The following is a 27,577-nucleotide window of genomic DNA, read 5'->3' as shown; positions in this document are numbered from 1 at the left end:
TTCTGAGGAAATTCCATACTGTTTTCCACAATGGCTTCACCAGTCTGTATTCCCACAGACAGTGCACCAGGGTTCTATTTTTAGCACAGCTTCTCCAGTACTCCTTGTTTGTTGATTTATTTATGATGACCATTCTGACTGGTGTGAAGTTCTATCTCATTGTGGCTTTAATTTGCATCTCTCTGATGGCTAGTGATGCTAAGCCTCCTTTCATATGTCTCTGGGATCATTGTATGTCCTCCTTGGAAAAATGTCTATTCAGGTCTTCTGCCCAGTTTAAGTTGATTGTTTGTCTTCCTGAAGTGGATTTGTGTCAGTCAGTTCTTTATATATTTGGAGATGAAACCCTAGACAGCAGTAACATTTACAAATATTATTCCCCATACTGTTGGTTCCCTTTTCATTTTGCTGATGTTTTCTTTAGTGATGCAGAAGGTTTTTATTTTGATCTTTTTCCATTTGTTTATTCTTTCCTTTATGTCCCATCTCTCAGGGATATATCAGTGAAAACATTCCTGCGTGTAATATCTGAGATTTTCGTGCCTATGATATCCTCTAGGACTTTTATGGTATGGTAACTTACATTTAAGTCTTTTATCCATCTTCAGTTCATTTTTGTGTATAGTGTAAGTTAGTGTTAGATTTCCATTGTTTTGAATGTAACTTCCAGACCTCCCAACACCATTTGTTCAGGAGCCAAATTTTACCCCATTTCATGCTCCTGCACCCTTGGTCAAATATTAATTTATCACAGAGGCTTGAGGTTATTTCTGGGCTTTCTACTATGTTCCATTGATCTATACATCTTTTCTTTTGCCAGTACCAGACTGCTTTGATTACAGTGGTCTTGTAACTTACTTTGATAGAAGGTATTGCAATCACCCATGTTTTTTCTTCTTTCTCAAAACTTGCTGAAGTAATTCAGGTTCATTTATGATTCCACTCAAATTTTTGCAATATTTGTTCTATATCTGTGAAATACACTATTGATATTTTAATAGGGTTTGTGTTGAATCTATACATTTCTTTGGGTTATATGGACACTGATTATGTTAATTCTTCCAGTCCATAAACATGGTATATGCTTCCATTTCTTTGTATATTCCTTAAATTCTTACATCAGTGTTGTGTGGTTTTCTGAGTACAGGCCTTTTACCTCCTTGGTTAGGTTTATTACTAGGTATTATATTGTTCTTGTTGCTATAGCAAATGGGATTCCCCCCTCACCCTGATTTCTGCTCCTGATGTTTCATTGTTGGAGTACAAAAATGCCTTACATTTCTGAATATTGACTTTGTATTCTGCTGTTTTACCACATTCACTTAGTAGGTAAGCAGTTTTTTTTTTGTTGTTGAATCTGTGGGGTTTTTGATATACATTATAATATCTGCAAACAGTCACAGTTTTACTTCCTACTTTTCAATATGGATGCCTTTTATTTCTTTTTCTTATCAATGGCTAGGACTTTCAATACTACTTTTTTATTTCTGTATTTTTATTTTAATCATTGTTCAAGTATGGTTTTCTGCACTTTACACCCATTCCAGCACACCCACCCATCCGTCCCTACCTCCCTCCCATTTCCAACGCCCCCTAGTTTTTGTCCATATGACCTTTATATTTGTTCCTCTAAACCCTTCCCATTCTCCCCTGAAATTCCCTCCCCTCTTCCCTCTGGTCACTGTCAGCCTGTCCTCTATTTTAGTGTCTTTGACTATATTTTGCTTGTTTCTTTGTTTTGTTGTTTAGGTTCCTGTTAAAGGTGAGATCACATGGTATTTGTCTTTCATTGCCTGGCTTATTTCGCTTAGCATAATGCTTTCCAGCGCCATCCATGCTGTTGCAAAGGGTAGGAGCTCCTTCTTCCTTTCTGCTGCATAGAATTCCATTGTGTAAATGTACCATAGTTTTTTGATCCATTCATTTACTGATGGGCACCTAGGTTGCTTCCAGCACTTAGCTATTATAAATTGTGCTACTATGAACATTGGGATGCATAGGTTCTTTTGGATTGGTGTTTCAGAGTTCTTAGGATATAGTCCCAGCAGTGGAATTGAGGAGACAAAAAGAAAATCCATTTTTAGTTTTCTGAGGAAGTTCCATACTGTTTTCCATAGTGGTTGTACCAGTCTGCAGACCCACCAACAGTGCACTAGGGTCCCCTTTTCTCCAGAACCTCTCCAACACTTGTTGTTTGTTGCTTTGTTTATGATGACCATTCTGACCTGTGTGAAGTGGTATCTCATTGTGGTTTTAATTTGCATCTCTCTGATAGCTAGCGATATTGAATATCTTTTCATGTGTCTCTGGATCCAATGTATGTCCTTCTTGGAGAAGTGTCTGTTCAAGTCCTTTGAACATTTTTAATTGGGTTGCTTGACTTCTTAGAGTAGAATCATGGAGGTTCTTTATATATTTTGGAGATTAAACCCTTGTCTGAGGGAACATTGGCAAATATGTTTTCCCATACAGTTGGTTCTCTTTTTATTTTAATACTGTTTTTTTAGCAATGTAGATGCTTTTTATTTTGCTAAGATCCCATTTGTTTATTGTTTCCTTTATGTCCCTTGCTCTAGGAGACATGTCAGTAAAAATGTTTCTGTGTAAAATATCTGAGATTTTCCTGCCTATGTTCTCCTCTAGGACTTTAATGGTGTCACAGTTTATATTTAATCTTTTATCCATCTTCAATTTATTTTTCTGTAAGGTGTAAGGTGGTGCTCGAGTTTCATTTTTTTGCACGTAGCTGTCCAGTTCTCCTAACACCATCTGTTGAAGAGGCTATTTTTACTCCATTTTATGTTGCTGCCCCCTTTGTCAAATATTAATTGACCATAGAGACTTGGGTTTATTTCTGGGCTCTCTGTTCTGTTCCATTGGTCCATGTGCCTGTTTTTATGCCAGTACCAGGCTGTTTTGAGTACAGTGTCCTTGTAATATAGTTTAGTATCAGGTATTGTGATCCCTCCTACTTTACTCTTCTTTCTCAAAATGGCAGCAGCTATTTGGGGTTGTTTATGGTTCCATACAAATTTTTGAAGTGTTTGTTCTATGTCTGTGAAATATGCCATTGGTACTTTAATAGGAATTGCATTGAATGTGTAAATTGCTTTGGGTAATATGGACATCTTGCTGATGTTAATACTGCCAATCTATGAACACAGTATATGTTTCCATTTGTTTGTGTCTTCCTTGATTTCTTTCCTCAGTGTTATGTAGTTTTCTGAATACAGGTCTTTCACCTTTTTTGTTACGTTTATTCCTAGGTATTTTATTTTTATTTTTGCTATATTGAATAGGATTTTTTTCTTGATTTCTGCTTCTGCTGTTTCATTGTTGGTATACAAAAATTCCTGTGGTTTCTGGATATTGACTTTGTATCCTGCTGTTTTGCCAAATTCACTTATTAGGTCAAGCAGTGCTTTGGTGGAGTCTATAGGATTTTCTATGTACACTATCATGTCATCTGTAAATAATGACAGCTTTGATTCCTCCTTTCCATTTTGGATTGCTTTTATTTCCTCTTCTTTTCTGATCACTGTGGCTAAAACTTCCAGTACTACATTGAATATAAGTGGTGAAAGTGGACAGCCTTGTCTTGTTTCTGATCTTAGTGGAAAAGATTTTATATTTTGTCCATTGAGTATGATGTTGGCTGTAGGCCTCTCAAATATGGCCTTTACTATGTTGAGGAATGCTCCCCCTGTTCCCACTTTGCTGGGTGTTTTTGTCATAAATGGATGCTCTACCTTATCAAATGCTTTTTCCACATCTATTGATATGATCATGTGATTTCTGCCTTTGATTTTGTTTATGTGATGTATTACATTTACTGATTTGTGAATATTGTACCATACTTGCATCCTTGGGATGAATCCCACTTGGTCATAGTGTATGATCTGTTTAATGTATTGTTGGATGCAGTTTGCCAATATTTTTTTGAGGATTTTAGCATGTATGTTCATCAGCAATATTGACTTGAAGTTTTCCTTCTTTGTTGTGTCTTTTTCTGGCTTTGGGATAAAGATGATGCTAGTTTCATAAAAAGATTTGGGAGTCTCCCATCTTCTTGGATTTTTTGGAATAGTCTGTGAAGGATGAGGGTTAGCTCTTCCTTAAATTCTTTGTAGAATTCTACTGTGAAACTATCCTGTCCAGATCTTTTTTGTGTCAGGAGTTTTTCTGATTACTGCTTCAAATTGTCTGCTGTTATTGGTCTGTTCAGGCTGTCTGCTTCTTCTTCATTGAGTTTTGGAAGATTATATTTTTCTAGAAATGTGTCCATTTCACCTAGGTTTTGCAATTTATTGTCATACAGTTCTTTGTAGTATTTTCTTACAACCCTTTGTATTTCTGTGGTATCAGTTGTAATCTCTCCTCTTTCATTTCTGATTGTGTTTATTTTGATCCTTTCTCTTTTTTTCTTCATGAGCCTGATTAAATGCTTCTCAATTGTGTTTATTTTTTGAAACAACCAGCTTCTGGATTCATTGATCCTTAGAATTGTGCTTTTGCTCTCTATATCATTTAATTCTGCTCGATCTTAGTTATTTCCTTCCTTCTACTTGCTCTGCACTGTCTTTGTTGTTGTTCCTCGAGTTCTTATAGATGCAGGGTTAGGTTGTTTGTTTGAAATGTTTCTATGTCTTTTTGATAGGCCTGTATCGCTATGAACTTCCCTCTCAGGACTTCCTTAGCTGTGTCCTGTAACTTTTTGAGTTGTTGTGAGTTCATTTTCATTTGTTTCCAGAAACCTTTTGAGTTCTGTAATTTCCTTCTTGACTCATTCATTGTTTAATAGCATGCTATTTAATCTCCATGATTTTGAGTGTTTTGGCGTTTTTCCTTGGGGTTGGTTTCTAGTTTCAGTCCCTTGTGATCCATGAAATTGCTTAGTATTATTTCAATTTTATTGAATTTGTTGAAGCTTGTTTTGTGTCCTATCATGTGGTCTATCTTTGAAAATGTTCCATGTGCATTTGAAATGAATGTGTATTTTGCTTATTTGGGATGGAGGGCTCGGTATATATCAGTTAAGTCCATGTCTTCTAGGGCATTGTTCAATGCCCCAGCATCTTTGTTGATATTTTATTTGGAAGATTTGTCTATTTTTTACAGTAGGGTGTTAAAATCCCCCACTATAACTGTGTTGCTGTCAATATCTTTCTTGTAGTCCTCTAAGATTTTCATTTTGTATTCGGATGCTGCTGTGTTGTGTGCATATATATTTACAATTTTTATGTCTTCTTAGTGGATTCTTCCCTTTAGTATTATGAAGTGACCTTCTGTGTCTCTCTTTATGGCCCTTTTAGGGAAGTCTATTTTGGCTGATATGAGTATTGCTACTCCAGCTTTTTTTTCCTGTCCATTTTTTTGGAAAATTTGTTTCCAGCCCTTCACTTTCAGCCTGTGTAGGTCTTTTATCTTGAGGTGGTTCTTTATAGGCAGTATATGTGTGGGTCATGCTTTTTTATCCATTCAGCTATTGTATGTCTTTTGATTGGAGCATTTAATCCATTTAAATTTAAGGTTATTATTGATAGGTAGTAGTTCATTGCCATTTATGTACCCGTGTTTCTCTCTTTCTCTCTCTTTTCCTTCCTTTCCTTAAAGCAGCCCCTTTAGCATCTCTTGCAGAGCTCATTTGGTGGAGGTGTATTCTTTTAGACTTCTTTTGCCTGGGAAGCTTCTTATTTGGCCTTCTATGTCGATTGAGAGCCTTGCTGGGTAAAGTAGTCTTGGTTGCAGACCTCTGGTTCTCATTACTTGGAATATTTCTTGCCATTCTCTTCTGGCTTGGAGTGTTTCCATTGAGAAGTCAGCTGCTGGCCTTATTGGGGCTCCCTTGTATGTTACATACTTCCTGTTTCTCCCTTGCCACCTTTAAGATTCTCTTTGTCTTGAAATTTTGCCATTTTAATTATGGTGCATCTTGAGGTGGGCCTCTTCGGGGTCCTCTTGATTGGAACTCTCTGTGTTTCCTGGATTTGTGTGACTTTTTCTCTCATCAAATTAGGGAGGTTTTCCATCATTACTTTTTCAAATAGGGTTTCTACCCCTTGCTCTTCTCCTTCTGGTATCCCTATTATATGGATACTATTACATTTCATATTGTCTTGTATTTCTCTTAATCTCTCTTCATTCTTTCTGAGCCTCTTTTCTTTTTCTTGCACTTTCTGGGTGTTTTCTTCTACTTTGTCGTCCAATTCACTAATTTGGTTTTCTGCTTCATCGATCCCACTTTTCATTCCTTCTGTGGTGTTCTTCAGTTCAGGAATTGTATTCTTCATTTCCTCTTGGCTCTTGTAGATAGCTTCTATTTCCTTTTTCATGTTGATACAGTTTACAGTGAGCTCATTGTAGCTTCCCTGTAGTGTCTGGCACCTCATTGTGAGCTCATTGAGCTTCCTGATAATCCTTTCTTTGAACTCAATATCTAATGGTTGAGTTGCCTCTATTTCATTTAGCATTCTTTCTGAGGCTTCCTCCTTTCCCTTCATTTTGGGATTTGTTTTTTGTCTTCTCATTGTTCATGATCCTCTCCTTTTTATCTTCTGTTTCTTAAATTGATCTGTTCTGGTTCTCTGGGTTTATGGTGTGAACTTGTGTTGTAGAATACCTGTGAGATTCAGTGGTGCAGTCTCCTTCAGATATCCTGGTGTTCACAGCTTCCCCGTACTCTTTTTTTTTATCACTTTGAGGAGTAAGGCAAAATAGTTTAAGACAGCAAGAGAGTATTCTATGATATTTACAGTAGCAGCCAGTTGAGAAGAGATGGGAGATCCTTTGGCTATGTATATTGTTAACTGTGATCTTCCACCCCAGTAGCCAGATTTTAGAAATGATGGAAAGAAGACTCTTATTGGGGAGGAAAGGATTCTGAGTTGGATCTAGAAAGCACTGAGGTTGTGGAAGGTCAGATTCTGAGGTAGGGTGAGAGTAAAGAATAGTAAGTAGGTGTAGTGTGTAAGATAATAGAGTTAACCACTATAGTAATAGAGTTTGGGAAACTGAGGTGGGCTAAGATCTGGGAGGGGTGTTGTGTAGTGTTTACAGTTGTATGGAATAGATTTTATTTATAGTAATATTAGAGCAACAATCATATGGCAGAATCTATGATATCTAGATAACAAGAATAAGAAGTGTAGCCTTGGCTGGCATAGCTCAGTGGATTGAGTACGGGCTGCGAACCAAAGCATCGCAGGTTCGATTCACAGTCAGGGCACATGCCTAGGTTGCAGGCCATGGCCCCCAGCAACTGCACATTGATGTTTTCCTCTCTCTCTCTTTCTCCCTCCCTTCCCTCTCTAAAAATAAATAAATAAAATCTTAAAAAAAAGAATAGGAAGTGTAGAACCTTGAGTAGTGTACTAATGGAACACAAATGAAGGACAGTAAATTAGCAATACACTATGAATGAAATAACAGGGGAAACCTATCAAATGATACAGTATAACCAGCCAAGCAAAGAAGACTATACAGAAAGAAGAGGAATGCTAAAATACTATAATACAAATTTGCAGTAACTTGCAGGTTCAAAAAAATGGAAAAAAGCAGAAGATGGAATGAAGAAGAGATAAATTTGGAAAGGAAGGAATAACACTAGGATGAAAGGAAGAGAAGCATAAGAAATTGAGATATATAAAAATAATAAGAATTAAAAAATAAAAAATTACTTAAAAAAGATAAAATCAAACAATCAAACAACAACAACGACAAAAACAAACAAACAAAAAACCTCTTGTTGGTTTCTAACTGGCCAAACCAGTTTTTCTCATCTTGCTGTCTTCAGCAGGCTGAGGGGCAATTGGAATGCTTTTCACCCCTCCCAGTCAGGACTCAGTCAGTCTCTTGCATACTGTCCCCAGGGCTAGCTGCTCACTCTCCCCAGAGCCAGACTGTTGCCTCTCTGCAGGGCCCTGGGGTGGGTCTGGGTGGTCCCAAGCATGCTCTCTGGAGCTCACTGCCACGAGTTCCCAGGCTCTGGGATCCCGCTGAGCACCTGTGTCTTTTCCGGGTTCACGGTGTAAGCTCTGGGGATCCTGGTGGGGGCGGGGGGGGGGGGCACGCACTTCCACTTGAAGTTCACCACTTGGGGCTCCAGGATCCCGCAAGTGCCCATGCCCTTTCCGTGTTCAGGGTTGCGGAGTCTGGGTCTTTCACAAAACCACACTATCTCCGGGTTGGGGGTGCAGGCGCACTGCCAGGCCACCCTTGGTCACACAGACTGGGGCACACACTCTTCCCAGGGCTGTGTGTGGGTGCTCACAGCCCCTGTGTGATTGTCTCTCAGTCCTCACTCCCCTCTCTGTGCCTTCAAGGAACAAGGCCTCCCCCACTGCTGCTCAATCCTTGTTTGGCCATGGAGGGAGTGGTTGACTTTGCTCTCGCCCAAGTGCCCTGAGGCAGACCCGGGAGCACCAGCTGCAACCTTCCTGGTACCTGTGTGCTGGTACCCTGGGCCCTTATTATCCTGAAGCAGTCTCCTTGCTGTCTGGTTTTTCAATGCCCACTATAATTTTTGATGTCCTATTTTCATAAATGTTGTGACATTGTTGGCCCCTTGCTCTGTTCCTCTGTAGATCCGTTAGTTTCTCTCCAGTGTGTAAGGAGAAATGGAATCTGCTCCTCTCTACCACACTGCCATTTTAGAAGTCTGTCTCAATACTACTTTGAACAGAAGTGGTGAAAGCAGATATCCTTGTCTTACTCCTGATCTTAGTGAGAAAACTTTTAGTTTTTGCCCATTGATAATGGTGTTGGTAGTATGTTTCTCATATGTGGTCTTTATTATGTTGTGGTAAGTTTTCCCTACCCCCACTTTACTAAGTGTTTTTATCATAAATATGTGCTGTACGTATCAAATGCTTTTTCCACATCTATTGATATATTCATATGATTTTTGTCTTACCTTATACACGATGTATTATGCTTATTGATTTGTGATTATTGTATCATTTTTGCACCACTGGGATGGATCCCACTTGTTCATAGCTATGATATTTTTAATGTATTGATGGATACTGTTTGAAAATATACTGTTGAGGACTTTTGCATCTTCATCAGCAAAACTGATCTGTAATTTTATTTATTTTTATTTTTTTGTCTTTATCTGGTTTGAGGGTTAAGATGATGCTGGCTTCATAACATTTTGGCTTTGTTCCCCATTTTTGGATTTTTGGAATAGCCTGAAAAGTAAAGGTTCTTTCTAAAAAGTTCTGTAAAATTCTCCTCTGGAGCTGTTCTTTCCAGTGCTTTTATGTGCTGGGATATATTTTTTTATGGCTTCGATTTCATCAGTTGTTCTTAGTCCCTTCAGGCTTTCTGCTTCTTCTTCATTCAGTTTAGGAAGATTATACTTTTTTCTAGAAATTTCTCCATTTTTCCCAAGTTTTCAAATTTCATGGCATATAGTTGTTTGTCGTGATTTCCTACAATCATTTTTACTTTTGTGGTATCAGTTGTAATCTTTTCTCTTTCATTTCTGATTTTGGTTATTTGGGTTCTCTCCCATTTCTTCTCAAAAAGTCTGCTTAAAGGCTTGTATATTTGTTTATCTTTTCAAAGAACCAGCTCCTAGATTTATTAATCCTTTGAATTATTCTTTTAGTTTCTATGCCATTTAATGCTGCTCTGATCTTGAACATTTCCTTCCTTCTACTTGCTGTGGGTTTGTTTGTTGTTCCTCCATTTCTTGTAGATGTAGGCTTAGGTTGTTTATTTGAAATATTTCCATTTTTTAAGTTATAGAGACAGATTTTTATTTCTAATTTTTCAGCAAATAACTCTACATATGTATGTAAACATGAACACACTGGCATGCAGGCATGCATGCTTATACACACACACACACACACACTCGCATCTGGCACAGACAAATACTGATTCTCAGGGAAAGGACAGTCTAAAGTCATAGGAGAATTAGAAAGTTTAGTCATCTCAAACCCCATGTTTTCTCTCTTACCAAGCTTTCCTCTTTCAGTGTATTTTCCATGTTAAATTATTGTGTAAAGCAAGGTTAATTAATTTTATATATGCCTGTGTAGCTATAAGCTTTTCTCTTAGACTGCCTTTGCTATGACCCTTAAGTTTTGGACTGCTGTGAGTTCATTTTCATTTGTTTCCAAGAACCTTCTGATTTCTTCCTTGATCTCATTAACCCATTCATTAACAGCATGCTATTCAGTCTTCATGAATTCAAGTGTTTTTTTTTTTAATTGAGGTTGGTTTCTACTTTCAGGCCTTTGTTGTCTGATTAAATGCTTGGTATGATTTGCATTTTCTTGAATTTGTTGAGGCTTGTTTTTTGACCTATCATGTGGCCTATCTTTCAAAGTGTTTCATGTGCATTTGAAAATAATATGTATTTTTCTTCTTTTAGATGAAAAGTTCTCTAGATATCAGTTAAGTCCATTTAAACAAAGGCATTGTCCAATGCCTCAATATCTTTATTGAAATTTTGTTTGGAAGATCTATCCATTTTTGTCATTGGGGTATTAAAATCCCCTAGTATATGTGTGTCACTGTCTATTTCTTTCTTGAAGTCCTCCAGGATTTTCCTTATATATTTGCGTGTTGGGAACCGCCCTGACTGGTATCACAAGCTGTAACCCGCCCCCCCCCCCACACCCCGCCTAGGCTAAGGCTAAGGGAACGCCCTTGGAACCATAAGCCAGCAAAGAGACAGAAGCTTATCTCCCTGGCAGGAATGCTGCTTCTGCTGCTTTATTCATAACTGAACCCCAAAAAGCTTGGTCGGTTAGCCAAAGATGGGTAAGATTCCCCACGGGGGGAACGACCTAAGACAGGCACAATCACTTTGGGAAGCCCCCCAAAAGAAGGACTTGGGGGGCTGCAGCAAAAGGGGGTGATGGACCCTCGCCCCTCGGCTTTCACATAGGCTGAGTTCTCAACCTCTGGGAGAAAATCTCCTTATCTCTTGGTTGCCTTAGTTCCCGTACTCCACCTAAGCCTGAAACAATGACAGGGTGGTGCAGCTCTGTGCTGAAAAGGGCGGATTCCCTGGGTGATCGGGACTAAGAAAGAATATGTAAATTACTGTGAAACCTTCTTTGTTTAGAATACTCTCAGTTGAATGAGAAGGGTCCTAGGAGGAAGTCTTACAGCTCTTTTACCCCGACTCAAAATAGACCCTCAGACTTCCTTGTTTTCTATGGTTTCTTACTTCCCCCTAATGAGTACTGTACTTTACCTGAATTATTATGCAAAATGAGCCCAATAAAAGCAGGTATGGATGGTAAATCAGCGTGCTCCTCACTAGAGGGGGTGGCCATTTTGTCCCTACTTCTCCACAGAAACTAGTTTGTCTCTGTGCATGTTTTTTCTCGCATGTTTTCATCGAGCCATCCGCAGCGTTCCCTGATCACTGCTGGCCGGTGACCCATGCATCATTTGGGTGCTCCCATGTTGGGTGCATATAAGTTTACAATGTTTATGTGCCATTGATGATTCTTCCCTTGAGTATTATGAAGTGTCCTTCAGTGTCTGTTTTTATGGCTTCGTTTTGAAAATTTTTGGGTCAGATTTAAGTATTTCTAACCCAGCTTTCCTTTCCTGCCAATTTCCTTGGAATATTTTTTCAACCCTTCACTTCCAGTCTGTATAGGTCTTTTTTTCTTAGGTGGGCCTCTTGTAGTTACCATATATGAGAGTCATGTTTTCTTATCTGTTCACTTACTTTAAGCCTTTTGTTAAAAATAAGCATACCAATTTATATATTTTTTGTCTTTTTACAACTTTGGTTGGAGAATTTAATCCCTTAATATTTAAGGTTATTAATGATAGTTACTCACTCATTTTTTGCTATTTGTACTTGTGTTCTTACCTCTCTCACTCGTTGCCTTCCACTTCTTGTAGCAGTCCTTTCAGCAAATCTTTTAGTGGTGGTTTGGTGGAAGTGTATTCTCTCAGCCTTCTTTTGTATGGGAAACTTCTTATCTCATTTTACATTTTAACTGAGAGCCTCACTGGTTAGAGTAGGCTTGGTTACAAGCTTTTACTTTTCATTAATTAGAATATTTCTTGCCATTCCCTCCTAGCTTGCAGTGTTTCTGTTGTGAAATCAGCTGCTAACCTTATCAGAGCTCCTTTGTATATCATTTCTTGTTTGGTCCTTGCTGCATTTAGGATTCTCTCTTTGTCTTTAAAACTTAGAATTTTAATTATGATATGTGTCTTGGAGTAGGCCTCTTTGGGTTCAACTTGATTGGGACCCTCTGTGATTTCCAGACTTGTGTGGTTTCTCCTTTTTCTAAGTTTGGAAAGTTTTCTATCATTATTTTTTCAAACAGGGTTTCTATCCCTTGCTCATTTTCTTCTCTTTCTGGTACTCCTATGATTTAAACGTTGTTGGGTTTCATGTTGCCTTGCAGTTCCCTTAAGCTATCTTCATATTTTTTACTCTTTTTTTTTATGGAGCTGCTCTAACTGAATCTTTCTTTCTACCTTGTCTTCCAGCTGACTAATGTGTTCCTCTGCTTCATCCAGCTTGATTGTAATCCCTTCTAATGTTTTTTTTTTTATTTCAGAAATTATAGTCTTCATTTCCTCCTGGTCCTTGTTTATAGTTTTTATTGCCTTTTTCATACTGTTGTAGTTCTCACTCAGTTCCTTGTTGTCTGTGAGTTCCTTAAGCATCTTTATAACCATTCTTTTCAACTCCATATCTAATAATTTTCCTGCCTCCATTTCATTCAGTTGAATGTTTTTTATTTTTCTCCCCATTTTATGTGATTCACTTTATTTCTCTGTGATTCCTGATGCTCTTCTCTCCTAACTGTCTTTGCATGGTAAGAGTTTTATGGGACTCAGTGGTGTGGTCTATTTGATCTCCTTGTCTGGATGCTCTAGGTTTGCCCTTTCCTCCATTTTTCTGGGTGCTCTAGTTGTACTTGGGTTTTACCTGTTGGTAGCTCCTTTGTTGACAGGTTCTCTCTTTCAGAGGGTTTATTGGTATGCACAACTCTAACCTGTTCTTGTATGTGATCAGGGGCTGGGCCAAAGTGAAATGGATTAAGACAGCAGGACAGTATTTTGTGAGATTAAAGTACCAACAAATAGAAAATAGATAGGAGATCCTTTGGAGAAGTACAGCAATAACTGTGATATTTCACCCAACTAGCCCATTTTTATAAAAGGTGAAAAAGAGATAAGACTCTTGTTAGAGGGGAAAAATAGTGTGAGCTGACTCCAGAAAGCAGAGTGCTTATGCTAAGTTTGATGGTGAGATATAGTGAGGGTAAGGACTAGAAAGGTGGTGTAAGTCTGTGAGGGAATAAGTTAAACACAACAGTGATAAAGCTCAGGAAGACAGTGTGATGGACCAAGACTAGGGAAGGGTGGTGTTTGGGAATTGAAACAACAATAACATAACAAGAAATATATGATCTGAATAAAAATAATAAAAAACAAAAGACCAAGAGTACGAGTGAAGTGAAGGGAGATAAATTAAAACACAATATGAAAAGAACAGAGAATACCAGTCAAACAATGAAATCAGAGAAACAAAACAAAGAAAAATAAATGGAAGAGAAATAATAATAATAATAAAGTAATAATAATAATTACAAGATACAAGAAGAAAATAATAAAAAGCAAGTTCTGTGGGATACCAGAGTGAATTTTGTCTCAGTTGTTGGCATTAGGCTTCTGCTTTCCCTGTGGATCTGCTCTGGGTCCTTTCATAGTTCCAGGTCTTATTTTCTTACACTCGGAAGGAAATAAAAAGCCTCTTACTGAGTTTAAACACATTAAGCAGGTTCTGCTGGTCTTCCTGGATGCTCTAGGCAGGGGTGGGTTAGGCTCTTTTTTTTTTTTTTTTTTTCCTTTCCAGTGGTTCTGCTTTAGGGGTTTGGACTTCACTACAATATTCACAGTTGTTCAGTCTCCAGCCCAAGCCCTCAGAGAGCTGAGTGGAGCCCACTGTCCATATGCACCAGGCTGGCACCTTTAATCCACCTTTTTGTGCCACCTTCTGATTATTCCCTGAGGTGCACAGAGTGGGAACAACTAGCACCCCTCTTCCCTCTTTTTTGGCCTGCACACTTTGAATGATCAAAGTCCCTTCAGAGCATTTCAGTTCCCTTATTTAATTAAATGTCTCTGGGAACTGCTATTCCTCTGAGCCCCTACTGCCCCACTTTGATCAGTTTGATTTGGAGCAAATCAAGCCCCTCTTCCTCCCTCTTCCCTGACCCTGTGGTGGAGCAGGAGAGTTGGTGGCTGAGAGCCTTTTTTTTTTTGAGCAAATTGCCCTTTATTGCACCTGGTTGTTCTTAACCAATGCCCAGCTTTTCACACAACCCAATTCTCTGACCAGTCCCAAGATGACCTGGGTCGTGGTCGGTCACAGCCCAACTCCTCCCATCACCAGGTGTCACTCAGTTCTCTGATTTCTATGGTATTGTCCCAGCTGGTGACCACAGTTCCACCAGGGAACACCACCACTGTGTGCCTCCTACTGTGTCTTTATTCCCCAACGACTTCAAGCATCCAGGTCTCTCCTGATGTGGGACTGGCTTCCCTGCTTTGGGAGTGGATGGAGCTGCAAAGTTACAGTCACTAATCTGTCTCTACTTCAAATATCCTTTGGCAGCCAAGGTCCCTGGAGCCTGACTGCAGGACCACAGCAGCTGAGGTCTCACAAAGGTTCCAAGGACCTTCCCTTTGGCCTACACAATCTCCTTACCATCTGTTTTTCAACATCCTCTGCAATCTTTGGCTTCCAAACATGTAAGTTAGAATTCTATTGTCTGTTCACTCTGTTCTTCAGAAGATCAGCTAGGTGTCCCAGTTGGGTGCATGAGCAAGTGGGTTCAGCTCCCACCTACTTTGCCACCATCTTTCCCATCCATCCTTATCTTTAATCTTGGGTAATGTAATTATAATGTGATTGGTGTGTGATTCCTTTGGTCCAAGTCCTTTGGGACTCTCTGAGCTTCCTGGACTTTCTAGAAGTCTGTTTCCTTTGCCAGATTGGGGACGTTCTTCTTCATTATATTTTCAAGTAGGTTTTCAATTTCTTGCTCTTCCTCTTTTCATTCTGGCACCCCTATGATTCAGATGTGGAAATGTTTAAAGGTGTACCAGAGGTTCCTAAGTCTCTCCTCATTTTTTTGAATTCTCGTTTCTTCATTCTGTTCTGATTGTATGTTTTTTTCTTCTTTCTGCTCCAAGTCATTGATTTGAGTCCTGGTTTCCTTCCCTTTACTGTTGGTCCCATGTATATTTTTCTTTATTTCACTTTTCATAGTCTTCACTTTTTCCTCTATTTTGTGAACATAGTCAACCATTTCTGTGAACATCCTGATTACCAGTGTTTTAAACTGAATCTGATAAGCTAGCTATCTTTTCACTGCTAAGTTCTATTTTAGAGCTATGATTTGTTTTTTCATTTGGGCCATATTTTTTTGTCTTGGTGTGCCTTTTACATTTAAGGGGTGGAGCCTTAAGTATTTGCTAGGGTGGGGCAACCTACATTGCTGTTTTGTGGCACTGTATTTGGGGGATGGGTCCGAGGGGGAACAATGCCACTTGCTCAGCTCTCTGCCAGGTTTCAGTCACTTCCTCCACCACCTACAAGCAAATTGGGCCCTTCCAGTGCTGATTATCCAGTGGGTGCATTTGTGTACATTCTAAAACCCTATGGGTCTCTCCAACAAATCTCCTTTTAGGCTGGGAGTTTCTTCCACGGCTGCAACTGCCAAAGGTTGTTACCAGAGGTTTTGAGGTTTTCTATTTCTGCACTGGCTTCCTGGGTTGTGTAGTCTGTCTTGTTCCCCAGTTGTTCCATTTTATCTGTACACAAATGTGGGACTGCCCAGTCTTCCAGCTGCCACCTTGCCCACCCAGTCTTCCAGCCACTGCCTTGCTGCATTCTCTCCATCCTGCTGTCTCTGCCCCTTTTAACAGTCTGAATAAATGTTTCTTGTTTAACTCCTTGGTTGTTGGACTTCCATACAGTTTGATTTTCTTGCAATTCTGTTTTTTTTTTTTAATTTATTGTTGTCCTTTTGGTTGTGATAGGAGGCAAAGTATATCTACCTATGCCTCCATCTTGGCCAGAAGATAATTTTTCTGGTTTCTAGTTTCAAGCCATTGTGATCCAAAAACATGCCTGATATGATGTCAATTTTCCTGAAATTTTGCAGGCTTCTTTTGTGTCCTACCATGTGTTTTTTTTTTTTGTTTTTTTTTTGAAAATGTTCCATGTACATTTGAAAAGAATGTAAAATTTGCTTCTTTGGGTGAAAGTTTCTGTATATATCAATTAAATCCATGTGATCTAGAGTATTATGTAATGCCACCATATTCTTGTTGATTCCCTGTTTGGAAGATCTATCCATTGTTGACAGCGGGGTGTCAAAATCCCCTAGTGTAAGTGTGTTGCTGTCTCTATCTTTCTTGAAGTCTTCCAAGATTTTCCTTATATTTTCAAGTACTCTTATGTTGGGTTTATATGTGTTTATAATGTTTATGTCTTCTTGGTGGATTCTTCCCTTGAGTGTAATGAAGAGTCCTTCTGTGTCTCTTTTTATGGCCTTTGTTTTGAAGTCTATTTTGTCTGATATGAGTATTGCTAAGCCAGTCTTTTTTTTCCCCTGACCATTTGCCTGGGATATGTTTTTCATGTTTTCACTTTCAGTCTGTGTATGTTTTTTTCTGAGGTATGTCTCTTGTAGCCAGCATATGTGTGGATCATGTTTTTTTTTTTTTTAAATAAATTCAGCTACCTTATATCTTTTGATTAGAGCATTTAGTCTATTTACTTTTAAGGTTATTATTGATATGTACTTATTCATTTTCCTTCATTTGTATATGTGTTCCTCTCTCTCTCACTCTTTTTCTTACTCTTCTTATAGCAGTCCATTTAGCATATCTTGTAGTGCTGGTTCAGTGCAGGTGTACTCTTTCAGCCTTCTTTTTTCATGGAAACTCCTTATTTTGTCTTCCATTTTAATAAACAGCCTTGCTGGGTAGAGTAATCTTGATTGCAGGCCTTTGCTTTTCATTACTTGGAATATTTCTTGCCATTCCCTCTGGCTTGTAGTGTTTCTGTTAAGAAATCAGCTGAAATCATTATCAGAGCTTTCTTTTGTGTAACTAGTTATTTCTCCCTTGGTGCCTTTAAGATTATCTATTTTTTCTTTAAATTTTGCCATTTTTCATTAGTATGTGTATTGGAAGAGGCCTCTTTGGGTTCATCCTGATTGGTACCCTCTATGCTTCCTGAACTCGTGTGACTTTTCCCTCACCAAGTTACAGAATTTTTCTGCAATTATTTTCTCAAACATTTTTTTCTATCCCTTCTTCTTTTTCTTCTTCTTATGATATTTCTATTATGTGAATGCTGTCACATTTCATGTTATCCTCAAGCTCTCCAAAACTGTCTACATTCTTTTGCATCTTTTTTCATTTTGTCACTCTGACAGAGTATTTGTTTCTACTTTGTCTTCCAGCTTGGTGATTTGGTCCTCTGATTCATCTAGCCTGCTTTATTTCTTTCCAGTGTATTATTCATATCAGATGTTGTATTTTTTTATTTCTTCCTGGTTCTTATTTATAGCTATTATGTCATCTTTCATGCTGCTGTAATTCTCTGTAAATTCCTTGTAGCTTCCATAAATTTCACTGTAGTTCTCACTGAGTTCCTTGAGCATCTTTATAACCATTATTTTTAATCCTATGTCTGAGTGATCACTTGAATCAATGTTACTTAATTCCTTTTCTGGGGATTCTTCCTTTTCTTTCAATTTGTAGTAATTTCTTTGCCTCTGCACTTTATGTGACTTTTTTTGTTTGTTTCTGCATCTCTGGTTGCTTGCTTTACATGCTTGTTTTTGTGAGGTGTTGCTGTGTTTTATGAGTTTTGTGGGACTCAGTGCTGAAGTATTTTTGATCTCCAGATCTGGATACAGCTTGGTGTGTGTGTGTGTGTGTGTGTGTGTGTGTGTGTGTGTAGAATGGATCTCATCGAGTTTCTGTATCCAAGTATTTCTCAGTGTGAGTCTGTGCATTCTATACCCTGGGAGGAGATGGAGCTCCAAAGCTGTGATCTCTATCTTGACTCGCTACAGCTGCAGGCACCATGCACAAATATTTACCTTTCAACCTAAAAAATCTCCTTACCACCCATTATAAAACATTTCTCTTCTTGTTGGCTTCCAAACTTCATATCAACTACAATTCCACTGAATGTTAAGCTTATCTGATAGCAGATCAGTCAAATATCTGAGTTGGGTGCAAGAGCAAGTGTACTCAACTTCCGCCTAGTTGGCCACCATTTATTCCCTCGCCAAACTCTTTTTAAAAGTATTATCATAAATTAAAAGAAACGGGTAAAGACACAATTTTTTTAAAAGTGTAGGCCAGTATCACTGATGAACAGAGTGCTTACATTCCTTAACAAAATATTACAAATCAGATCCAGGCATTCATCAGAAAGATCATACCCTATGATCAAGTGGAATTTATCCTGAGGATGCAAGGTAGAATATTCACAGAAGTAAATGTGATATATCATATAAACAAAATGAAAGACAAGAAAAATACATGAACATCTCAAAGGATGCAGAAAAAGCATTTGATAAAATCCAGGACCATTTACAATAAAAAACACTCGGCAAAGTTGGAATAGAGGAAACCTCATGTTGAGGTTTAGTTTTACCTCAACATGAGATAAAACTAATGCCACCATGATACACATGGATAAAAACTAAAAATGTTTCCCTTAAGAGCAGGAACAAGACAGGGGTGTCCACTTTCACTATTCTGATTCAACATAATACTGGTAGTCCTAGCCACAGTGATCAAATGAGAAGAAGTAAAAGACATCTAAATTAGAAAGGAGGAAGTAAAACTGTCATATTTTGAAGAGGACATGATATCATACATAGAAATCTCTATAGGATCCACCAAAAACTACTTATGTAATAAATGAATTAGGTAAATACTCAGCAGTGTTATGGTATACAAAGTAAATATTCATAAATCAATGACATTTTTTACACACCTATAATGAACTATCAGAAAGAGAATCTAAGAAAACAATCCCATTTACTATTCCTACTTAAAAAAAAAGACCTAGGAATAGATTTAACCAAGGAAGTTAAAGACCTGTACTCAAAAAACTATAGGACATAAATTGAGGAAAGAAATTGAGGAAGATACAAATCAGTGTAGGCATATACTATGTTCATGGACAGAAAGAATTAACATAATTAAAATGTCCATACTACCCAAAGAAATCTATACATTCAATGCAATTCCTATTAAAATACTAATGGCATATTTCACAGATCTTTAACAAGTATGGAACCAGAAAAAAAAATAACCTCAGCATTCTTGAGAAAGAAGAACAAAGTTAAAGAGATCACAATACTGTACGACAAGGCCACTGTATAAAAAAGTCTGCTCCTGGCATAAGAACAGACATATGCATCAATGGAACAGAATTGGAAGCCCAGAAATAAACCATATCTTTATGGTCAATTAATATTTGACAAAAGATGCAACAGCATACAATTGAGTAAATACAGCCTTTTCAGTAAATGGTGTTGGGAGAAGAGGACTGGGACATCCAAAAAATTAATCTAGACCATCATCTTATACTGTAAACCAGAATATACTCAAAATGGTTAAAAGAAGTAAATATAAGACTTGATACCATAGAAATCCTAGAGGAAAACATAGGCAACAAAATTTCAGATATCTTGCATTACAAAGGAAAACAAAGGAAAATAAAAACAAATTGGACTACATCAAATTAAAAAACTTCTGCACATCTAAAGAAATCACCATCAAATTGAAAGTAGAACCCACTGTATGGGAGAACATATTTGCCAGTAAAATATTGGAAAATGATTTAATCTCCAAAATATATAAAGAACTTACATGACTCAACACCAGGAAGACAAACAATCCAATTTAAAAAATGGCAAAGGACTTGAACAGACATTTCTCCAAGGAGGACATACAGATGGCCGATAGATATATGAAAAGATGGTCAACATCACTAGCCATCAGAGAAATACAAATTAAAACCTCAGTGAAATACCTCCACACACCCATCAAAATGGTTACCATCAATAAATCAGCAAACAATCAGTGCTAGCCAGGTTGTGGAAAAAAAGGAGCCTTATTGTACTCGGTGGGAATGCAGTCTGGTGTAGTCATTGTGGGAAATAACAGAGAATCTTTAAAAGGTTAAAAATGAAACTCCCTTTTTACCCAGCAATTCCTCTTCTGGGAATATACCCCAAGCATCCCAAAATATCAATACAAAAATATATCCACCCCTGTGTTTATGTCAGTGCTATTTACAATAGCCAAGTGCTGTAAATAGCCTAAGTGCCCATCTATAGATAAGTGGATAAAAAAACTGTGGTACCTCTCTACAGTGAAATAGTACACAGCAGCAAAAAAGAAGAAACTCTTATATTTTGCTACATCATGGATAGACCTGGAGAAAATTATGCTAAGGGAATTATGACAGTCAGTGAAATTAAAATACCGCATGATCTCACTTATATGTGGAATCTAATGAACACAATAAACCCACAAACTAAATAGTTATAGAACCTTAGATACATCAAATAAATTTGCAGCTGCTGGAAAGGAAGAAAGAGAGTATGTATTGAAAGATGGTGAAGAGATTAACCAGAGAGTATTTATGCACAACTCATGGACATGGACAACTTAATGGAGATTGGCTTGAGGAGGGGAAAAGATGGGACTGGATGGAGGAGAGGAATGGGAGAAAAAGTGGGAACAGCATAAAAATACTAATAAAATAAAATAAAATAAAATAAAATAAAATAAAATAAAATAAAATAAAATAAAATGTATTCCTTCCCCCTCAAAAAAAAAAGTGATAAGAGTGTGAGAATATTCTCAAATAAAGACACTTCTCTTCCTTCACACATACAAAGGTTGAAGAAAAAGCTTCCCTTCTTTCAGGAGTAAGTTTGGAAGTGATTACTAGGCATAAGTGACTACTATATGGCTACAAGCATAGTTACAATGAACAGTTTTCTGGTACAGCCTTAGGGACTCTATCAAAAACTGTGAGTTGCAACCCATAGAGAACATGGCTGTCTTCTAAGACCAAGAGAGCCATGAATTTAGCAGCAGAGTTGTGTGCTCCAAGAAAAAAGGGAATAGCACCTGAACAGCTTCAAGCTTAGTCATTTCACTTGGTCACTTAGGCTTCTTTTCAGTGACCATGACACTCACCTCAGCCTGCCAGATAGGGTTCACAGTGTTGCTTATGATCTTAGATCTCCTCTCCTGCCCATGGTGAGGGAGGGCAGGGAAGATGCTGTGTTTCCCAGGCTGAATGGAAATCTTCAAGTAAGGATCTGGGTTGAAAAACATCCCTTTCTTCAACCCCATGGCCTGGAAGTCTACAAAATAAATGATATTATGTTTTAGTGATTATATCAGGCCTTTAATAGGAAGAAAAGTTTATATAAAACATGAAAAAATCTTTCACCCTTTATGCTATTTCCATCTCATTAGAAATATGTACTAATATGTCTAAAGAACCCACTGTTTGAAATATTTACTGACATCTATAATTTTGGTGAGAAATCCTTATAATAAATCAATATAACTTGAATTATAGTCTCTATGCTTTTTAAAAGGGGACAACCGGCCCTTACTGGACTGGATTTAACTGTTCCTTAGTCTGGCTAAGTTAATGAATGGGGTTGGGTGAGGGTCTGAAGGTCACCTCAGAAAACCTGGGTGGACAAGTGGAGACATAAGAAAAACAAGGGTTGTTGTCAAACAATAAATATGGTCTTCACTGAATAAGAGGGAATTAGAAGAAATAAAGAGAAAGAGGAGGGTTAAAAGAGCAAAGACCATAACAATGGAGGAGTGAAAAAAGAAAACATGGCCACTATGGAATCAAGTGCAAATAAGTGAGGAGAGTCTTGAATAACCATAATGTCAAGGAAAACAAGGCTTAAAAACATAATGATTCAATTTAATTGATATTATCTGATCCTGTAAAATTTCATGCTAGAGGGAGAGAGAGGGGGGAGAGAATAGAATCATTTGTAATAATGGTCTATAATTATAATTATTCTGAGATATTTTGAAATCATTTTATATTTACTGAAAATATATTTATGGCATCAAAACATAAAAGTTTTCTATTATTGAAATATTTCCCCTCAAAACTATTCCCATCCATATATGAATGAAAGAAAATGAGGGAAAGATACATTGAATTGATTCACAACTGTAGTATAAGTTGTGAGGTGTTTGAGTAATTTAATACTAATGAAAAAGCACAGATGGTTTCATGTAATTTATTTAAAATTATTTTGAGTTGATTCATAGTTATTTCCATAATTAAACCATTCTTACTCTTTTATATATTGCCATGAGTAAAAAAAAAGAAAGTATAGTAAACATCACAGAAATCTGAAATGTAGGCTAAACCCAAAGGAGTATGTGCAGAAAACAGATAACATAGCAGCCTGAGACTTCTCTCCTTATAAACGCCCATTTATAAAGTTGGCTTTTACCTAGCACCTGGGAACTTGGATCTCTGGAGGGTTCTCACACTTCAGAACAAATAAGAGTGTCTCACTGTGCCTAAACTGTGTGTGGAAACTATGTGGTTTCCTTCTGGGAGTCTGGAAGTTTGGTATCTGCTAGGCATAGGTACCTATGTGACCAGACCACAGTGAAAACCTTGGCACTGAATCTGTAGTGAGCTTACCTGGCATACAACACTTTATATATATTGTCACGCCTGTTGTTGGGGAAAATATGTGCATTCTGTGTGACTCCACTGGGAGAGGACTCATGGAAGCTCATTAATTATTCTTCAAGACTTCACCCCATGCACAGTTTCCCCTTGGTTATTTTCCTTTGTATCCTCTCAATATAATGAATCATAGCTGTGAGTATGATTATATGTTAAGCTCTAATGAATCATTAAATCTGGGGTTTTGTTGGGTTCCCTGACCCAAAGTTCAACAATTATTTATTTATCATACTATAATGTGACTACTATCACCCCCATCATGTCCACCACTTCCAACTACCATTTATTGGCTAGTTACTAAATTCTGGGAACTATTTTATGACATTCAAATATATTATATGATTTAATTATAAGTATAAACTCTATAAGGCAGATATTATATTACTAATTTGAAGAAAAGAGAATGGCGGCCTATAAGTTAAGTGACTTGATGAAGTTGTCAGAGCAGGTCAATCTCAGAAATAAATTTGGAACCTGTCTGTTTGATTCTCAAGTTTGTGCATTTAACCAATACATTCTAGTACCATTCAATAAAATGCCAATATTGGCATAGGTTAAATTTTTAAGTATAAATGGGTCTTTTTTTGTTATCTCTGAGCTTTTGACCTTTATTACTTTTTCTCCCCAAATAACCTTTTAAAAACATTTCTTTTTAAAATATATTTTATGTATTATGCTATTACACTTGTCCCATTCCCCCCCCCCTTTACTCCCCTCTGCCCTGCACACCCCCTTCCATCCACATCCCCCCCCCTTTAGTTCATGTCCATGGGTCATGCATATAAGTTCTTTGGCTTCTACATTTCCTATACTATTCTTAAACTCCCCTTGTCTATTTTCTACCTACCATTTATGCTACTTATTCTCTATACCTTTTTTCCCTCTCTCCCCCTCCCACTCCCCTGTTGATAACCCTCCATGTGATCTACATTTCTGTGATTCTGTTTCTGTTCTAGTTGTTTGCTTAGTTTGTTTTTGTTTTTGCTATTTTTTTAGGTGTGGTTAATAGCTGTGAATTTGTTGACATTTTACTGTTCATAGTTTTGATCTTCTTTTTCTTAGATGAGTCCCTTTAACATTTCATACAATAAGTTTGGTGATGATAAACTCCTTTAACTTGACCTTCTCTGGGAAGCACTTTACATGCCCTTCCATTCTAAATGATAGCTTTGGTGGATAGAGTAATCTTGGATGTAGGTCCTCACCTTTCATGCCTTTGAACACTTTTTCCAGCTCCTTCTTGCCTGTAAGGTTCCTTTCGAAAAATCAGCTGATAGTCTTCAGGGAATTTCTTTGTGGGTAACTGTCTCCTTTTCTCCTGCTGCTTTTAAGATTCTCTTCTTATCTTTAACCTTGGGTAATGCAATTATGATGTACCTTGGTGTGTTCCTCCTTGGGTCCAACTTCTTTGGGACTCTCTGAGTTTCCTGGACTTCCTGAAAGTCTATTTACTTTGCTAGATTGGGGAAGTACTCCTTCATTATGTTTTCAAATAAGTTTTCAATTTCTTGCTCTTCCTCTTCTCCTTCTGGCACCTGTATGATTCAGATGTTGGAGCATTTAAAGATGTCCTAGAGGTTCATAAGCCTCTCTCATTTTCTCTGAATTCTCAATTTTCTTTCTGTTCTGTTTGAATTTTCTTTCTCCCTTCTGCTCCAAACCGTTGATTTGAGTCCTGGTTTCCTTTCTGTCACTGTTGGTTCCCTGTATATTTTCCTTTATTTCACTTTTCATAGCCTTCATTTTTTTCCCTCTAATTTTTGACCATATTCAACAAATTCTGTGAACATCCTGATTACCAGTGTTTTAGACTGTGCATCTGATAGGATGGCTATCTCTTCATCGCTTAGTTGTATTTTTTCTGGAGGTTTGATCTGTTCTTTCATTTGGGCCATTTTCTTTTTGTTTCGGTGCACCTGTTGCATAGTAAGGGGCAGAGTGTTAGGTGTTCACCATGGTGGGGCAACCCACATTGCTGGGTTGTGATGCTGTATGAGGGAGAGGGCTCCGAGAAGGAACAACACCACTTTCTCCTTTCTCTGCCAGTTTTCAGTCACTTCTCCTGCTACCCACAAGCAAATTGGGCCCTTCTGGTGCTGATTCCTGGGTGGGTGGGTTTGAGTACATTCTAAGACCCTGTGGGTCTCTCCAATGAACTCTCCTGTGAGGCTGTGAGTTTCTCCTGCTGCCACTTCACCCTCCACAGGTGTTTTCAGCCAGAGGCTTTGAGGCTTTATTTCCCTGCACTGGAACCCTGGGTTGCATAGTCTATCTTGCTCCCCAGTTGTTCTTCCCACTTTATCTGCATGCGAATGTGGGACCACCCAGTCCACCAGCTACTGCCTTGCCTTCCCCAACCTTGCTGTGAGTCCTCTCCACCTTGCTGCCTGTCTTTGACCCTCCTACCGATCTGGATGAATGTTTCTTCTTTAACTCCTTTGTTGTCAGACTTCCAGACAGTTCAATTTTCTGTCAGTTCTGGATGTTTTTCATTTTTAAATTGGCTGTTGTCCTTTTGGTTGTGTGAAGAGGTAGAGTGTGTCTATTTATGCCTTCATCATAGCCAAAAGTTCTAAAAACATTTTTTTCTTATCTTTTTAAAAAATTAAATGTATTGGGTGACATAGGATAATACAATTATACAGGTTTCAAGCATATAATTCTATGATACATCATCTGTATATTGCATTGTTTGCCCACTACCCAAAGTCAAATCATCTGTCACCATACATTTGACTCCCTCCACCCTTTACTCTTTCCATCCCCTTTCCCTCTGGTAACTACTGTACTATTATCTGTGTCTATCAGTTTTTGTTTATGTGTTCATTTGTTTTTCCAGTTTTTATATCCCATATATTAGTGAAATCATATGGATCTTGACTTTGTCATTTTGCTTAGCATGATAATCTCAAGATTCATCCATGTTGTTAGGAATGGCAATATTTAGTGTTTTCTATGGCTCAGTAATATTTCATTGTATATATGTACCATATTTTCCTTATCCAATCATCTGTCAAAGGGCACTTCAGTTGTTTCCATGTCTTTGCCATTCTGAATAATGCTTCAATGACCATAGTAATGAATATATCTTTACAAATAAATGTTTTCAAAATTTTCAGGTAGATACCCAAAAGAGGGGTTGCTGGGTCAAATGGTAGTTCTATTCTTAATTTTTTTGAGGACCCTCCATACTGTTTTCCATAGTGGCTGTACCTGTTTACCACCAGTAGTAAATGAGTATTCCCTTTTCTCCACAACCCCTCCAACACTTATTATTTGTCTCATTGGTAATAGATATTCTAACAGGTGTGAAGTGGTATTGCATTGTACTTTTGATTTTCATTTCTCTTAGAGCTAGTAAAGTTGAGCATCTTTTTATATATCTGTTGGCTTTCTGTTGGCTTGTCCTCTTAGGAAAAATGCCTGTTCAGGTCCTCTGCCCAATTTTTAATTGAATCATTTGTTTGTTTGGTGTTGAATTATATGAGTTGTTTAGATTTTTTGGATCTTAACCACTTGTCCAAACTGTTGTTTGAAAATACCTGTTCCTACTTGGTTGGTTGCCTCTTGTTATGTTGGTGATACTTTTGTTGTATAGAAGCTTTTTAGTTTGATATAGTCTCATTGACTTTTTTTGCTTTTACTTCTCTTGCTTTTGGGGTCAAATTCATAAAATCTTTTCTAAGACCAAGGTCTATAAGTTTAGTAACTATGTTTTATCCCATGCAATTTATTCTTTCATGTCTTGCATTTAGATCTTTGATCAATTTTGAATTAATTTTTTTGTATACAGGGACAAACTTTATTTCCTGTATACTTTTGTACACAGGGACAGCAATCTAACTTAATTATTTTGCATGTGGCTTTCTAATTTTCCCAGCACCATTTACTCATGAGGCTTTCTTTTCTCCACTGTTTGTTTTTGTCAAAAATTATTTGCCCTTATACATGTGGGTTTATTTATAGATTCTCAATTCTACTCCATTGGTCTGTGTGTCTGTTTCTTTTCTGCCAGTACCATGCTGTTTTGATTATTGCCTCTTTTCATTATAATTTGAAGTCAGGGAAGTGATGCCTCCGTTTAGTTCCCTCCCCCTCAGGATGACTTTGACTATGTTTTTTTCCATACAAGTCTGAATTTTTTTTCTATTTCTTTAAGATATGCCAGTGGGATTTTGATGAAGATTGAGTTAAATAAGTATACTGTTTTGGGTAATATGGCCATTATAATTATGATGATTCTTCCAATCCATGAATACTAAATATCTTTCCATTGTTTTTCATCTTCTTAAACCTCTTTAAATAATGTTTGTACTTTTCAGTATAGACATTTCACATTCTTTAAATTTATCCTTAGTTATTTTGTTGTTTTTGTCATAATTGCAAGATTTTTTATTCAGTTTTAAAATTTTATTTTATTTGTTGTTCAAATACAGTTTTCTGCCTTTTACCCCAATTCCAGACCACCTATGCAGCCCTCCCCACCTCCGTCCCATTTCCAGCCCCCTTGTTTTTGTCCATGTATCCTTTACACTTTTTCCTGTTTTTCTGAAATTTTGTTAGAAATTTGTTATATAAGAATGAAATGGATTTTTGTACATTGATTTTGTATACTACCACTTTTTTTAATTTTTAAAAATAATTTTGGTAACTTCTTTAGGGTTTTCTATGTAAAGAATCATGTCACCTGCAAAAAGGGACAGTTTTACTTCTTTATTTCCAGTATGAATACATTTTACTTCATCTTGCCTGATTGGTCTGGCTAGGAATTCCAGT

The 27,577-nt window shown here is 37.5% G+C and overlaps 1 protein-coding gene across 1 annotated transcript in view; it reads right to left on the bottom strand.

The window, feature by feature from the left end:
* The window catches only part of HECW1 (HECT, C2 and WW domain containing E3 ubiquitin protein ligase 1), a 592,628-nt gene that overhangs the window by 293,791 nt on the left and 271,260 nt on the right, over nt 1–27,577 (bottom strand). Inside the window, exon 5 of the mRNA XM_045827195.1 lies at nt 21,253–21,422. Coding sequence (XP_045683151.1) covers nt 21,253–21,422 — 170 coding nt within the window. The remainder of the gene's footprint in view (nt 1–21,252; nt 21,423–27,577) is intronic.

This window comes from Phyllostomus hastatus, unplaced genomic scaffold, assembly GCF_019186645.2.
Source record: "Phyllostomus hastatus isolate PE091 unplaced genomic scaffold, TTU_PhHast_1.1 phas_scaffold_78, whole genome shotgun sequence".
Taxonomy (NCBI): Eukaryota; Metazoa; Chordata; class Mammalia; order Chiroptera; family Phyllostomidae; genus Phyllostomus; species Phyllostomus hastatus.
Note: the sequence above shows the minus strand (reverse complement) of the source record. Positions and strands in the feature narration are given on the sequence as shown.